Below are 17,285 nucleotides of genomic sequence, written 5' to 3'. Positions count from 1 at the left end.
CTGATGTGCGACTGTGCTATAACAATGGTCACTAGTAGTATAACCTCAGTGTTCCTAGCACAACACAACTAACATAGACAATATGTCCAGCAAATTGTGACTAAAGGAACACGGAAGTCAAAATGAATCTTTCATTATTCAGATAAAGTGCCCAAATAAAAAAAGAATAAAAAGCAGAGAACAACTGTCCAACCTTTTATTAGTTACCTCTTGTCGTGGTCTTCTTGACGTTAGGCAATATACTAATATAGGCTTAGGAGCCTGCACGTGTCAAGCACTGGCAGCAGAACTTGGATTTGCAACAAACCTTTCAACAATGTTATACATAAAGTACTTTAGATGCATGCACGTTCCTAAGCCTGCCTCATTTCTATCAAAAGATACCAAGAAATACTGGTACATTGGATAACAGAACTTTTTAGCTTTAAACTGTAGCCTCTGCATAAATCACTGAGGTTTAATTTTGACTTCCTTGTCTCTTTAGGGGAAGTGTATTTTTTATTTATTTAAAAAACTATACCTGTAACTGTACCTTTTTTTAGTGATTAACATTGATATTAACACTAATTATTCTTTGCTAAAGAAATGATCATGGACTTTAAAATCCTAAATTCCACCAAGATTGTTCTTGTAGTTCCTTGTATTATTTGCAGTGAAATATTAGCATTCCTGCCTAGACAGAAGCATGCCATATGCCCTGGGGATCACATGCCCTTATCTCTGTTGTTGAAATATCGCTGGATGGAAAGTTGTGCTCTTTTGCAGGGCATAAGCTTTGTGCAGACAATGGTAGATGTCTCTGGTGATGAAGTATTTCTGCTTGGAGAGTCCTAGCCTTGGTGGAAATGTGTCAGGAAGTCTGAATAGAGAAGTTACTTATCTGTAATATTTAATTATCTATGCTTAGTGAACTAGCCTTGGGAGATATATGGCACAGCTTCTAGACAAGGCTGGGATTTATTGTCTTCTTTTTTGGCAAGCTTGTGCTCATTTCTTTACTTTTTCTCTCTCTAGGAGTATGCACTGGCACAGAGAACATGCTGAGTTCACTGTCAGACCTGGAACAACAGTACAAAGCTCTGCGCAAGTATTATGAGAACTGTGAAGTGATTATGGGGAACTTGGAAATCACCAACATTGAGCATGGACGTAACCTCAGCTTTCTGCGGGTAATGTGATGTATTCCCTTTTCTTCCTGTTTGCTGGAGCCAGTAAAAACATAATAATTATAATAATACTAAATCAGACAGGAGACTAGTCAAACTTGCCCTGGGCCAAGGGCAGCATAATTTAGCACGGAGAGCAAATTTTGAGGTGTCTTTCTATAGCATAATGCTTACTTGGTAGTATGCTCTTGCTCAATATCTGTTATTTATTAAGTTTATTAGTCCCTGGTTTTCTGGTGAGGGTTCATGGTTTTTACCTGTGTACTTGACTTCCAGTTGTGAGAAATAAATAAGACATAAATAAGCTAAAATTGTTAACTGGGTGATCTGGTGTCAGAATGTGAGTAGTTTAAGTTCCAATGGGTCATGGCAAGGGGATTCCTGTGGCATCAGAGCAGGGTCACTTTAGATTATACATGCATTGCTTAAAAATGATACAGAACACCAATTGTTTGAAATTATACCTTTATACAAATAGAAATAGTTATAATAAATAAAAGCAAGCCTATTTGTGGGACAACAGGGGCAAAAATAGGGGGAAAGGGACAGCAGAAGAAAGCCCCCACTTGGGATCTCTTGCAATGTCTTCTGAGCATTATGGTATAGTAAGAAAATACATATCTGATCTACAGGAATTTGGAAGTTAGACACTACCATGAAAGTGCTAGCTAGTAATACATCAGTATTGCCTGGATAGAGAAGACAGAAATTCAACAAAGAGATTTCTCCAGGCACTTCAGTCTCACTTGGCTTGGTCATCAAAACCTCACCAGCATGGAGATAAATCATGCACAATCTGTGGGGGCTTTTTTTAGTATTATATTGTAATGTAGGCATATCTCATTTACACACATTACCCTGCATAGTGGGATAAACAGCTCTCAGGCTTAAATTTGCTTTTCTAAATTTCCTTGAGGGGCCTTGCAGTACTGACAATACTTCTTAAAGTGGAGAGCTTTTGATTATCAGGGCCTTAGTCCTGTTAATCTATGCACTAAAGAATTAGCTACATATAATGAATTAGAAACTAAAGATAATATTAGTGAAATCTGCCTATTGTGTGCATGAATACATCTGATTTGGACATTACTGGGCAGAGTGTAGAGAACACATTTCATTGCACTCTGAGTTTTGGGCAATAAACCATTTGATTACCGGTATCAATTAATTTCAAATAATAAGACAAACAGCAGAAAAGTTGCTGAACTGTAAATGCTCAAAAGATCAAACTTTGCATGTATTTCTTCCAAAATTGAAGTATGCAAATATAAAAAAGTATAAACATGCAAAACACTCTGCAAATGTGAGAATGGAAGTAATGCGTTGAAGAATATTTAATTTACAATTGTGCATTGGTGCTTAGCTACACATACAATTATAACACAGACAGGTGCCAATCAATCAGCTTTTTCTGAGGGGCTGTGATCAGGGCCGGATTTACAGCCCAGGTGCCTGAAGGCACCAAAATCTAAAGTGCCCCCACGCGCTCCCGGTTCACATGTATGAACCTATAGATACAGCCTAAAACTTTAAAGAATTAGGATTTTTTTAAAGCAGCTGCTAATTTTGCCACATAAAAGGCAGACCATGATCTATAACAAAACACTCCAGACAGTATTTGCCCAGTATGATGATATTCCAGTCAAAACAGTATTTTTTTTTTTTAAATATAATTTATACAAGAAAAGTGCAGGTTGTCTAGACTGTTGCTTCATTTAGAAACTTTGCTGACCAAGCCTGCAATGTGCGCAATCAACTAAGTGTCAGTTATTTTAAAGTGTGTTTATCCTGTGCAACAGCCCTGGCATTTTGCATTTTAGCAATAATATTCATACCTATGGTATTTTATATGAAAGACTGCCCTCTGAAAATCTGGCATTTTGATTTTGACAGCCGCTACTGCTGCAGCTGATATATGCAACTATGCACTCAGAGCGCTCTGTAAGCGCGCACAAATAGTCACTCACTGTCACTCCCCATAAAAGAACCAACACCTACACACTTACTCTCAGGCCGCTCTGGCTGCTCTGTCCGCATTCACTGGAGAAACGGATCGGACCGTCCAGTGTGGTGGCCATCTTTGTTTAGGGCAAGGTTATTATCTACTATGGTGAGTGAGAGCAGAGCTGCAGAGGAGTGCAGAAAAGGCATATGGAGCAGAGAGACAGGCGCCCCTCTATGGAAGACACCTGTAGGCACATGCCTACTCTGCCTAATGGTAAATCCGGCCCTGACTAATTATTAGCAAAGACAAGGTTTTGACAGTCTGTTTACTGCTTTGTCCTTACAATCATTGGCAACCAATATAAGAATATTCTGAGATAATTTAAGTATGTAAACAATCATCTATGAGATACTTTTCAACATATATTGTGAGTGCATGGACTTAGAAAACTCTCTGCATACCTACAACTGATCTGCCTAAAAATTATACTGTGGTCAAAATACTATATAACATGTTGTTTCACTGCACCTTGCTTGGCCTCAGAGATATTATACGTCCTTTCTTGCTGTCCTTTACTTGGATTTTGTGAGGTTTTTTTTAGTAATCAGAGGTCTGGGACTCGCTGTCCTTAGATTTGGGGACTTATAGTGAGGGCACATGATAACGGCAACAGCTGTTTAATGGCAATAGGAGGAGAGCGATACAACAAGGCCTGTCACCTGCTGAGCTGTGTCTTGTGCTACTGGACCCTGATCCTGTGGGAAGAAAAGACTGAGTGAGATACTGTCAGTTTTTCTGACATGAGACACACTTCATTGGCGCTGATATAGAAGCCACACGGCTGGTGCTGCTTTTCGTTTACTGTCTCTCTCTGCTATGCCAGTCTATTCTTCTTGTAAAAAACAATTTGTGTATAACCCTTTCAATTTTATATTACAAAGTCAAAGTGTTTGCTGTCCCTTTAAAATAAAATATGGGTCTATCTTCTCAAAGCAGATATTTCTGTGCTGGACAGAAAGAGGGTCCTACACATGTGCGTCGTGTTTTTGAAAAGACAGGCAGACTGCAATCTTGATACAGTGATAAGCTGACAGTCAGATTCTCAAGTAAAGAACCTGGTTGGTTGTACCACCCATAGCAGCATAGAAGTAAAAATTATGTGTCCTTGAGGCAACCAGTTACAAGGTTATTTTTAATATTACAAAAAAGGGATTTCTGAGGCAGTAATTACTTATTTCTCATATATTTGTAGTGTTCCCTATAATTTACATTTAATCTTACTTTAAATGCAGAAATTGCATGGTCCAAAGCCAAATGAAGTGGGTATTCATAAAATTATTAAAATAATGCCAAATAATGCAAATTAAACTGTGAATAAAAAGAGTCAGAATTACTAATTTAAAGGGATATGAAACCCAAAAATGTTAGTTTGTGATTCAGACAGAGCATACCATTTTAAAAAAAAGTTTCTAATTTACTTTTTTTTTTTTTTTTTTTAAATTATCCCTTTATTAATTTTCAATATTCGAACATACATCTTATTCAGATCTTAAGCGAAATATCTAAAAAGTGAGTACAGACATCTCTCAAGTCAAACTTAAACACTCAGGTGTGACTTTCATTTAGGGTTATCTTAAAATATAGAAACTATTTTGCAGGGTCATTGGACAATCTGAAGTAGAGGAGGGTCCTGACTGGAACTTCTCCAGGAGCAGTGTCCACAAGAAAAGAGCAATATGGGCACCTGGGTTTTACATTTATTAAATATCACACTAAAATAAGAGTTGCGCTGCTTTGTTTTATTTTTGTGGTGTTATTGGATTCATTAGAGGCACATAATCCAAACTTGGTATAAATGTGTATTTTTAAAGGGACAGTCTAGGCCAAAATAAACTTTCATGATTCAGATAGAGCATGTAATTTTAAACAATTTCCCCATTTACTTTTATCACCAATTTTGCTTTGTTCTCTTGGTATTCTTAGTTGAAAGCTTAACCTAGGAGGTTCATATGCTAATTTCTTAAACCTTGAAGCCCACCTCTTTTCAGATTGCATTTCAACAGTTTTTCACCACTAGAGGGTGTTAGTTCATGTATTTCATATAGATAACACTGTGCTCGTGCACGTGAAGTTATCTGGGAGCAGGCACTGATTGGCTAGACTGCAAGTCTGTCAAAAGAACTGAAAAAAGGGGCAGTTTGCAGAGGCTTAGATACAAGATAATCACAGAGGTTAAAAGTATATTAATATAACTGTGTTGGTTTTGCAAAACTGGGGAATAGGTAATAAAGGGATTATCTATCTTTTAAAACAATAACAATTCTGGTGTAGACTGTCCCTTTAATGTTAGATCAAGAAATTAATGAGTTTTGTGATATTGCAATTTTTTTTTAAAAAAAAAGAGAAAAATGTGTGTTTTAGTTTAAAGGAGGACACTTATGAATAACACACATGCCGGGGTTCTTCTAATAATGGAACACTGTTCAAACAGTTTCTTTAAACAACCACTAACATTTGTATTTTCTTTATAGTAACAATATGGCAACCCTACAGATGCAACATACTCAAAGTGCCACAATTTGTTCCAGATCTCCTCTTATCTTTAAATTAACAGAATGCTCATGCAAATTTGATTGACAAAAAAAAATATTAAAAAATCATGCAATTGAATGGGGTACATCACTACCAGAATGGACATAACTACTAGTGATACAGGTACTAAGTTAATTCTTAGGCTTAAAAGGACATAAACCCAAATGTTTTCTTTAATAAGTCAGATTCAGATAGAACATACAATTTTAAACAACTTTCCAATCAAGTTCTGTTATCAAATTTTCTTTGTTTTTGTTGTCCCTTGCTGAAAAACGGTAAGGTAATTTTAGGAATATGCACGTGTCTGCAGTAATATATGGCAGCAGTTTTGCAACAATGTTACACATTAACAAGATCACTAGGTTACAACACTGATTCCTGTCATGTACTGCTCCAGACATGCACACGCTACTTATCTAGATATCTATTCAACAAGGAATAACCATAAAACGTAGCAAATTTGATAATAGAAGTAATTTAGGTCAGGCCATATGAATGTTGGGAAGAGGAGTGATGGCTCTGATAAGGAAGGAGAATACAGAATGGAGGATAAAGAGCGATAAATAGGGAAGAGAGAAATGTGGAGATAATAAAGAATAAAAAGGGAAGGAAAAGATCATATGGTCTTAAATATCTAGCTACATATGCACAGTGCGTATCTGTCCATCTATCTGCCTCTCTCTCTCTCTCTCAAAAGTCATGGGGGTTCTGTAAGAAAAAGGAATTCTTTTGCTAGCTGCATTACTATTTGATGCCTCAATGTTAATATACTGTGACCCTTTTCAAGCAGCAATAACCTATGGATCATAGCCTTGTTATTTTATGCCTAATTGTTTAGGAATATTAATAAGAGTGTATGTAAAATCCAGAGAGACCTTTTCTGACTCATTTAACAACTCTTTTTTTTTTTATTAAATTTTATTTATTTTGTTTTTCGAGCCTAAAATTAATTAATTGAACGCTGCACAGAGCTATAATTACAGCTCTTTCCACTAATATAAAAATTTCAAAATTAGTATTAAATGCAGATGGAAATAAAAAAGCCTCTTTTTTTCCCCTCCTAAATGTAGGTCTTTGGGGCTCCCAGGGTTACCTCGTGATGTGTGTTATAAACAGCTAAACTGCTGACGCTGATTGCAGATATGAAAATGCTGCAAACATAAAGGAGTTTCTGCATCCGCTGGGGGATCTCGAGACCTTGGGGATGTATTGTTAAAATTCAGCATGTAGCACTAACACACTGAAATCTAATGTCTACTGGACAATAGACTGCAACACACACTTCTGCTTGTTTTGCAGCCTGTAGTCTTCAGAGAACAACATTGTTTTGGTTAAAGAAAAAGCAACTTATTTAGAGAAAACCGTAATGAAATCAGAGTAAGGAAAAGTACTGTTAGATAAAAATGTGAAAGCAAGTCTTGCGCTCTGTGCTGAAATAATGTTAAGTAATAAATGTAATGTTATTCAAGGCTATAGCAGGCTTTGAATGTTTTTCTTCAAACTGAAATTTTGGTGGAATGCGGTGGATTTCCAAATTGTGCAAGATTGCCAAAATTTGTAAGTTTAAAACATAATTTATGCTTACCAGGTAAAGACCTCCCCTTCCGGATAGGGAAAGTCCACGGCTTCATTCCTTATTGTTGGGAAATACAACACCTGGCCACCAGGAGGAGGCAAAGACACCCCAGTCAAAGGCTTAAATATTCCTTCCACTTTCTCATTACCCAAGTCATTCTGCCGAGGGAACAAGGGAAAGTAGGAGAAATATAAGGGTATAAATGGTGCCAGAAGAATAAGATAAATAATAGGGGTCCGTCTATAGACAAGAGCAAATGGGCGGGGGCCGTGGACTCTCCCTATGCGGAAGGAAAGGAATTTATCTGGTAAGCATAAATGATGTTTTTCTTCCTAATATAGTCCACAGCTTCATTCCTTAGAGGACACTGAATGAATAATGGGAGGGAACAAAAAGGAAAAAGGGCACCACAGCCTGCAAAACTTTTCTCCCGAAAGCTGCTTCAGCCGAAGCAAAAACATCAAACCAGTAAAAATTAGAAAAAGTATGTAGGGAGGACCAGGTAGCTGCCTTTACAAATCTGATCCATAGAGGCCTCATTCTCAAAGGCCCAAGAGGAAGCCACTGCTCTAGTGGAATGACACTCCTTAACCAAAAAGATAGGGATGTCGAAGTAGTCTTCTGCCACTTACGCTTAACCGAATAGACAACAAAGAAAGACGAAGATTGTCTAAACTCCTTAGTAGCCTGAAGAAAGAACTTCAAGGTGCGAACCACATCCAAATGGTGAAGTAAACGTTCCTTCGATGAATAATGATTAGGACACAAGGAAGGAACCACAATCTCTTGATTGATGTTGCGATCTGACACAACCTTAGGAAAAAAACCTAATTTAGTACGTAACACTGCCTTATCTGCATGAAAAATCAGTTAAGGGAACTCACATCACAAAGCAGAGATCTCAGAAACTTGTCACACAGAGGCAATAGCCATTAAAAAGAGAGCCTTCCAAGATAACACTTTAATGTTAACAAAATGCAGAGGCTCAAACAGAGCCTTTTGCAAAACATGAAGAACAAGATTTAGGCCCCAATGACAAGCCCCAGATCTAAACACAGGTCTGATCCTTATCAGAGCCTTAACAAACGACTGCACACCTGGAAGGTCAGCCAGCCTCTTGTGCAATAAAACAGACCGGGCCGAAATCTGTCCTCTCAGGGAACTAGCAGAAAGGCCCTTCTCCAGTCCATCCTCGAGAAAAGATAAGATCTGGGAACCTTAACTCTGTGCCAGGAAAAACCACGCTCTTCACATCAGAATAAGTAGCTCTTCCACCCTTTGTAGTAGATACGCCGAGTAACTGGTTTACGAGCATGAATAAGAGTATCAATGACACTCTCAGAGAAACCTATTTTTGCTAAGACTTTGTTCAATCTCCACGCAGTCATCTTCAGAGAATCTATGTTTTGATTAACAAATGGACCTTGTAACAGCAGGTGTCTGTGACAAAGTAACTTCCACTGAGGAGATGAGGACATCCCCACTAGATCTGCGAACCACATTCTTCACAGCCACGATGGAGAAATCAGGATTACTGATACCCTTTCCTGCTTGATGCGGGCCAGCACTCAAGGAAAAAGATATGAGTTTGAACCTCCAGGGCACTGCTAGTGCATCTATTAGATCCGCTTGGGGATCCTTCAATCTCGACCCGAACCAGGGTAGGTTGGTATTGAGACCATCTCCGGCATCCCTGACTTTCTACATATCTCTGCAAACACCTTGGGATGGAGGGACCATTCCCCTGGGTGGAAGGATTGTCTGCTGAGAAAATCCATCTCCCAGTTGTCCACACCTGGAATGTGGATCGCTGACAGCAAACAGCTGTGGGCCTTCGCCCACTCCAGAATTTGAGTGGATATGTAGTCTATTATAGTACCCAGGAATTCCACCCTGGTACTTTGGATAAGAGAACTCTTTTCCAAGTTTATCTTCCATCCATGTGATTGAAGAAGACTGAGAACGGACTCAGAGTATTCTTCCGTAAGACGACAAGATGGTGCTTGCACCAGAATATCGTCCAAGTAGAAGAGCCCCCAGAACCTTTGTAAGGATTCTTGGAGCAGTAGCTAGGCTAAACTGAAGGGCAATGAACTGGTAGGAATGCACACCTCAGGAACTGAAAGTGTTCCCTGTGGATTGGAACATGAAGGTAAGCATCCTTCAGATCTATAGTGGTCATAAACTGGCCTTCCTGAACTAAAGGAAGGATGGACCTTATCGTCTCCATCTTGAAGGAAGGGACAATGAGAAATTTATTTAAGCACTTTAGGTCCATAATTGGGTGGAAAGTTCCTTCGTTCTTTGGGACCACGAAAAGGTTTGAATAAAACCCCAAACCTCTATCTTCGATAGGCACCGGGACAACAACTCCTAAGGAGGATAGGTCCAGAACGCACCCTAGAAAGGCATCCCTCTTTTCTGGTCTGTAGACAGGTTCGAGAGTAGGAATCTGCCCCTAGGTGAATGAGATTTGAAGCCTATCTTGTATCCCTGAGTAAGACCTCCATGACCCACGGATCCTGTATGTCCCTGAATTAAGCGTCTTATAAAAGAGACAGTCTGCCCCCTACATGATCCGGTCCCGGATTGGGTATCGCCCCTTCATGCTGATTTGTGTTTGGCAGGCTTCTTATTCTGCTTGGACTTATTCCAGGACTGAGCTGGCTTCCAAGTACTCTTGGATTGCTCTGGCTTGGAGGAGGATTGTTGTCATAGAACAAAAGAAACAAAAATTAGAAGATTGTCGTCCCTTAGACTTTTTCTTCTTATCTTTCGGTAGGAAGGCACCCTTGCCTCCGGTAACCGTAGAAATAATGGAGTCCAGGCCTGGACCAAATAAAATCTTTCCCTTGAAGGGAAGAGAAAGGAGTCTGGACTTAGAAGTCATATCCGCAGACCAAGACTTCAACCAGAGTGCCCGGTGGGCTAGGACTGCAAAGCCAGAGGCCTTTGCATTTAGGCGAATAATTTGCATGTTTGCATCACAGATAAAAGAATTAGCAATTCTCAGAGTTTTAATTCTGTCTTAAATATTCTTGAGGGGTGACTCCACCTTAATGAGTTCCGACAAAGAGTCACACCAGTAGGTAGCTGCTCCTGCTGCAGCCACTGGTTTAAATAAAAATCCCGTATTTTGAAACATCTCAGAAAGGTTTCCATTTTCCTATCCATCAGCTCTCTGAACAAAGAACTATCCTCAAGAGGTATAGTAGTACGATTAGCAAGTGTAGAGATAGCACCATCCACTTTAGGAATGGAACCCCACAAATCCAATTGAGAGACCGGGAACAACTTTTTTAAAAGTAGACGAAGGGGAAAAGGAAGATCCAATTCTTTCCCATTCGTTGTTAAAAATGTTCGCCATTTTAACCAAAACAGGAAAAGTTAAAGGAACTTTCAAGTCTTCGTAAACTCTGTCTAATTTAGGTATCATAGGTTCTTCAGGCAGGGCAGCCTCTGGAACCTCTAACGTAGACAGAACCTCCTTTAATGAAAAAATGCAAGTGCTCATTTTTAAATCTAAAGGACTGTTCCTCTGCAGTAGGAGGCTTAGACGCTAAGGACTCTGACCCTGAAAGTTCACCCTCTGAAGCTACAGAGGTTAACTCATCATCGGATAACTGGGACATAATAGCTAAATCCGATAAATATTTAGATGACTCTGGGTCAGGAGAGTTATGTTTAACCTTTCTCTTGCATTTGTTAGAGCAAGGTAATGCACCGAGGGCCGTAGACACCGCTGTTTTTAACTACGTGGCAAAGTCTGCAGGAAGAAGGACCCCTCTGGATGGAGGATTAGATGTGCTACTGGGAACTGCATGTGGAGCGGATAATGTAGCAAGGGTAGTAATCTCACGGGACACCGAGTCCTGAGAGGTAGACGGCTCAGAGGGACTAATAGCCTTAGCAGGCTTCTCTCCCTTCTTAGACTTTATAATGGTGTTAAGGCATGTGGAACATAATTGAGTGGGCAGGAAAACCATGGCCTCCTCACAATATAAACAGGCATGATTTAGTACAGCAGAAGTACCTTCTAATATGTCAGAGTCCTCCATAGCTCAGGTTATAGCCGCATAAGGACACAAATAAAAACATTTTTTTTTAATATACTCCCAATGGCTGGGGCACTCACCACCTCCTAGACCCAGACAGTTAACAGAGAAAACGCTCTCCTCAGGTTGAAGTCTCAGCCGGAATGGAGGAAATGAACATAGATCACATGCTATGAAAAGTACAGCAAGTTAATAGGAGCTGTGCAACACTTTTAAAATGAAAGTGAAACCTGTTTGTTCCAGCCAAAAACACACAGTCTATGAGCCCAGAAAATAATATTACACAAAGCAGCATGTAAATAATTAATACACTGATTAATTAACCCCAACTGTTCAATAAACCCCCCTCAGAAAATATTAACCCTGGATCCTATAAAGGTATAACAGAGCCACACTGTGACCCTGTTATAGCATTTTATGTGTAAAAAAATTGAAACAATCTTACCTCTAGGATCCATGCTGTGGAACAGAACACAGCCTCTCAAGTGTGACAGTCTTATAGCAGCGCTCCGGACATGGACTTGAGTGAGAGAAAGCAGGCAGTGAAACTCGTCAACACTAATTACTTAGGAACTGTTAGGATTAGTCTGCATGGTTTTGCAGAAAAACTTTCCCTGCATCTCCAGACTCTAACTTTCATCAATACTTTCACTGAGAGATTGACATGACTACTTAAAACTCCAGTCCTATCACGAAAGGCAGATACCCTTTTTTCAGGACTCTCTGAATCTTCTTACACTTCTCTGCCACCTCCTATTGTGACGAAAGGCAAAGAATGACTGGGGTAATGAGGAAGTGGGAGGGATATTTAAGCCTTTGGCTGGGGTGTCTTTGCCTCCTCCTGGTGGGTAGGTGTTGTATTTCCCAACAGTAAGGAATGAAGCCGTGGACTCTCCCTATCTTAGGAAGGAAATGTTTTTTGTTAAAGGGCCATAATACCCAAATGTTTAAACACTTGGAAGTGATGCAGTATAGCTGTAAAAAGCTGACTAGAAAATATCACCTGAACATCTCTATGTAAAAAAGAAAGATATTTTACCTCAAAAGTTTCTCAGTAGCCACATCCCATTGTAAAGGACTTCTAAGCAGCAAATCAGTATGTCTGTCCGGGACAGCGGAAGGAGCGAGCTTTCGTGCACACTCATCTTATTTTCCTATTCAGTGTAAGGAAGTTTACAATGAAATCTCATGAAATCATGACCTCAGTTCATGACCTCAGCATTGTTGATTCTGATTGGCTGCTGTTCATTTCTTCATATATTTTTTTCCTGCACCTGAGTATAACTTTTTTACACAGAACTTACTCTGCTGAGCTGAGGAAATTGTGAGGTAAAATATCTTCCTTTTTTACATACTGTAGAGATGTTCAGGTGATATTTTCCTGTCAGTTTTTTACAGTTATACTGCATCAGTTTCAAGTGATTTAGCATATGAGCATTATGTCCCTTTAAGAAATGAGAAAAATAGATTTATTGGAGGAATAGTATGCTAGGCTCAGGCAAAATGAGATTATAATTGTTATCTTTTATAGATAGGGGGCATTTATCTTTTAGAAGGAGTATTGCCAAGTCCCAAAAAGTTCTGGTGTTAAACTGAAAGACTTAATGTAGACCCTATCTAGGTCGTTTCCTAGGTCATTTTTCTTTCTTGTTTATTGTCTATTATTTCACATATTGAGATCTATAACAAGTAATGCCACAAACAGGCTGGTGGTTATATACCGTGTTGGACCCCCCCTCATAAACAATGTAAATAAAGAGAAACACAAGAAAAAAGTATAACTGCTACAACTTTTTTAATTTAAGGTAAATCGACACATAATGAATAAAATATGAACATGTATAACCAGCTAACATTTTTAACGTCAACCTAATTAAAAGGCTTAAGCATGATAAATAGGGTTTATTGACACCATTTATATCTACAGTATATATTATACATGCACATACATTTGAAATATACCTGTAATATGTTGGTAATAGATTGATGAAGTGGTGAGACAATCTGTCTGCCACAGTGCAGAGCATTATACATACAGAGTTTTCTGACACGTTTCTGAATAATTATCACTAAGCTCTAGCTGTGTACATAGGGTTTTACATAGGAAGATTACCAGTTTTCCTGTTGAGTTTACAATTATGCTCAAGAGACAGAAAAAATATTAACAAAACAGTGCTGGTTGATGAGACACTTTATAGGTATTAAAAAAAAAGTACAGCAAGCAATCATTTGACTCCAATATATTATACTCCATTTTGTTTGCTTGGGCTACAATTAATGGATTAACTTTGTATACATGATGGATTCTGCCAGTCTAGTTAATTCCGCTCAACATTTATTTGGAAAGATTTTCATGGTGTGTTGCTTCACAGAAAAATGATTCAGGATGGTCCAGGTTTTAGGGATATCTGGGTAGTCTGTCATTAGTGCTGGGCTATCCGTGCTTAGAATTGGATATTTCTGGGCAGGATTTATGTGGTCCCTGTTTTTTGCACTGGGGTATTAATATATTAATAATATTAATGGGGTATTAATATGTGGCCAAAGGTGGGACACTTGTACTCTTGAAGTCAGATTTATAAATTGTCACTGTTCTTTGAACACTATGCTAGATTACAAGGGAAGCGCTAAATGATTGTGCTCCAGCAAACAGCACATTTGCCCAGTTTGCAGAAGCACAATAATTAACCAGCCGTTACAAGATATAAACCTAAGTATAGGTTACTGAAAGTCTTTATGCTTAGGTTGCTGGATGTAGGCAGGGTTAAGGGCCATTAACCTTCTCCTGCTCAGGGCCCCATGGGCTGACCGTTTGCCCCTGGAACAAAATATTCTGGTGAGATTCTTTTCCTATTTCCTATTAGACCTGTCACACTTATCAGCCACTGAGCTATTTCTAAACAGTTTAACACATTCCCTTTATATATATATATATATATACACACACACATATTTTTCAATTATGTATTTGCTATATACATTATTTTTTAAAGTCATGACTCTTTAAAGCTGACAACCTATCAAAGAGATATTCTACTTAAAATAAACTTTAGTATGTTGGAAGGGGCAAACCATCCCAATCCTCTTACCTTCCTCATATCTCAACAAGCTACAACAGGCATAATTGTCTCTCTCAGGTGGCAACCCTGTACAGACCAAGGGACATGGGCAACTTGGGGTCACGAACCCCATGTTTTATAGTGCTGCGGCACATCTCAGTAGAATTATACTGCTACCAAGAAAGAGTGGGCTCAGATTGAACATGCCCTCACTAAGAGTCCACAACTAGATGCTATTTGTCAGCTCCCGAGTACCTCTGAAAAGTTGAATGACCTCTCACCGACATTGGTTCATCCGACCTATGTGGTTTGGGATATGGTTATCAAAAAGTTTCCCTCATTCTCATTCATACTCTTACTATTAATACCTTTGATTACTAACCCAGTATTCAACTTAAGCAATGCGTTTACACTATTAGGCCCACTTACAATCCTCTAACTCATCCCAATATGTTTAGTATATGGAGAAAGCTCCCTGAAACTTCAGACAGAAATGTCTGAAATTGGCAATCAATAACTAGATCGGTATAAATGCCTACAATTGCACCGTTCCTTCGATACCCCCAAAGAAATGTATTAACTAGACCTAAATCCCTTTTTGAATCCTTAAAAGAAAAGTGTGCCTATCCTTTGCCTATAGGCTTTTATTTACATAACACTCATGCCCTTTCTTCTTATGCCAAAACAATGGACAGAAGAGCTGTATGTCCTTATAACAGATAAGAAGTGACAACAGATATTTTACAACATGACCAAGTCATCCCTCTCAATAGATACAGTAGAGCTTAATACTAAATTCCTGACTAGGTGGTACTTGACCCCTCTTAGATTGTGAATTTTATACCCCAGTGCAAATCCACTTTGTTAGCAAGGCTGCCAGGACATAGGCACTGCATCATATATTTGGTGGCTATGTCCACCCATAATGCAATTCTGGCAGGCGATTGCCAGGGGAAAGGGAAGGGTTATCAATGTGGACATCCCTTGTATCCCTATGGTATTACTGTTTAGCCAATCGATACACTATGACAAAAAATGGCACATATTATGATAAATTGTGCAAAACATCTTATCACATTTGGAAATTTGCTGACATTCCCTCTCTCACATTAGATAGACAAGGTTACTTTTAAAATTGTAGAATGTTTACAATACACCATCTCTCATCGACTGGATAGCTATACCTCTATAGTTTTTCTTTGGGAAACATACTCCAAAATACAGCCATAATTGTTAAGAGTCTGGAGTCATCGATTACTTAAGAATTACTCAAGGAAGATCATCCCTTTTGACTAGGGGTCCCTTTAAGCAAATTTGTAAATCTTTCATCAACCAGAAAAAGTATAGTTCTCACTCTGCTGCACAATTATAACAGCTTTTGTAGATAACCAGAAAATTATAGAGTGTATAATGATATATAATCTCGTAAACACTTGTTCTAAGAATTGTAATTGTAATTTATGTTTTCATTTATTGTACATGTGATAGCTTTAACCTCTCAAGATGGCTGCTATACATATACTTGTTGAAACAGCACAATATTGTTGTTAAGGCATGAACAAAGGTTGATACTAGCAAGGTCTTCCTTTATTTTAGCCTGGGAACAGTTTTTTGTTGTTTCTTGTGTAGTTAGAAAAATGAAAACTATTTAACGCTAGATTACAAGTGGAGCGATATTGTGCCCTCCCGCTCATGCATTAACTGCGCTAGAAGTAAGCTTTTTGTGTGCTTCGGGTAGCGAGCACATTACAAGTTGAAAGCAAAATGTTTAGGCATGAGTGCTAACCTGATGCAAACAAAAAGCCAAAATTAGAAAATCGCGTACGTTTTATTGTATTCCCCCATAGCAGTCAATCGAGTAAGAAAAGTGAGGAAAAAACTAACACCCTACTTGCGTGCAAATCCAATCGCATTTTCTCAAGTGTTCTAACCCGACATGAAATTATTAATATTTCACATTCCAATGTTCTTCACATAAAAGAATGTTCTCTTTATTCAGAAATACATATTTCCAGATATGTATACATATAGGCCTCTAGTTATTAAGGTCTGTCGGACCTGATCAGACAGTGCGGATCAGGTCCGACAAACCTCGCTGAATACGGCAAGCAATACGCTCGCCGTATTCAGCATTGCACCAGCAGCTCACAAGAGCTGCAGGTGCAACGCCGCATCCTGCAGACTCGCGGCCATTAGGCTGCCAGCAGGGGGGTGTCAATCAACCGGATCATACTCGATCGGGTTGATTTCCGGCGATGTGTGTTCACCTGCTCAGAGCAGGCGGACAGGGTTATGGAGCAGCGGTCTTTGTGACCGCTGCTTCATAACTGCTGTTTCTGGCTAGCCTGCAGGATCGCTAGAAACACGGGGCATCAAGCTCCATTCGGAGCTTGATACATATGCCCCACAGTATGTATTTATGTGTTAATGTGTATATATGTCTGTAAATAAATATATACACATATAAACACATATGTACACACATATAGACATATGTATACATACATATACATATATAGACATGTATATGTATGTATCTCTATGTTAAAGCCCTTTGCAGCCTTTTAAAAAAAAAAAATTCTTAACAGATAGGGGAGTAGTTATCAACATGTCAACTTTCCTGCCTTCGCTGGCCCAATACGCCCGCCTAAGCTCGCTTACCTTCGCCGCCGCGGACCTGAAAAAATACGCCTAAGTTATCAAATAAAGCTGTCAAAAAGCTGCGGGGCGATGAGCAGCGGATTGTGAGAGTTATCACTCATCCGATCTCGCTGCTCTTTGGCTGTTTGACAGCTTTCTTGCTAGCCTGTCACTAAGCACTCACTAAACTACACTGTTCTACCCCCTATACCGGAGCCCCCCGCAACTAAATAAAGTTATTAACCCCTAAAC

General features: G+C 39.0%; 1 protein-coding gene across 3 annotated transcripts in view; it reads left to right on the top strand.

Annotated features, from left to right (window-relative positions):
- ERBB4 (erb-b2 receptor tyrosine kinase 4) overlaps nucleotides 1-17,285 on the top strand; it is a 1,322,334-nt gene that overhangs the window by 546,418 nt on the left and 758,631 nt on the right. For all 3 annotated transcript variants that reach the window (XM_053698789.1, XM_053698786.1, XM_053698787.1), the window contains exon 2: nucleotides 1,015-1,169. In XM_053698789.1, the coding sequence (XP_053554764.1) occupies nucleotides 1,015-1,169 (155 nt within the window). The remainder of the gene's footprint in view (nucleotides 1-1,014; nucleotides 1,170-17,285) is intronic.

Source organism: Bombina bombina, chromosome 1, assembly GCF_027579735.1.
Source record: "Bombina bombina isolate aBomBom1 chromosome 1, aBomBom1.pri, whole genome shotgun sequence".
NCBI lineage: Eukaryota > Metazoa > Chordata > Amphibia > Anura > Bombinatoridae > Bombina > Bombina bombina.
Note: the sequence above shows the minus strand (reverse complement) of the source record. Positions and strands in the feature narration are given on the sequence as shown.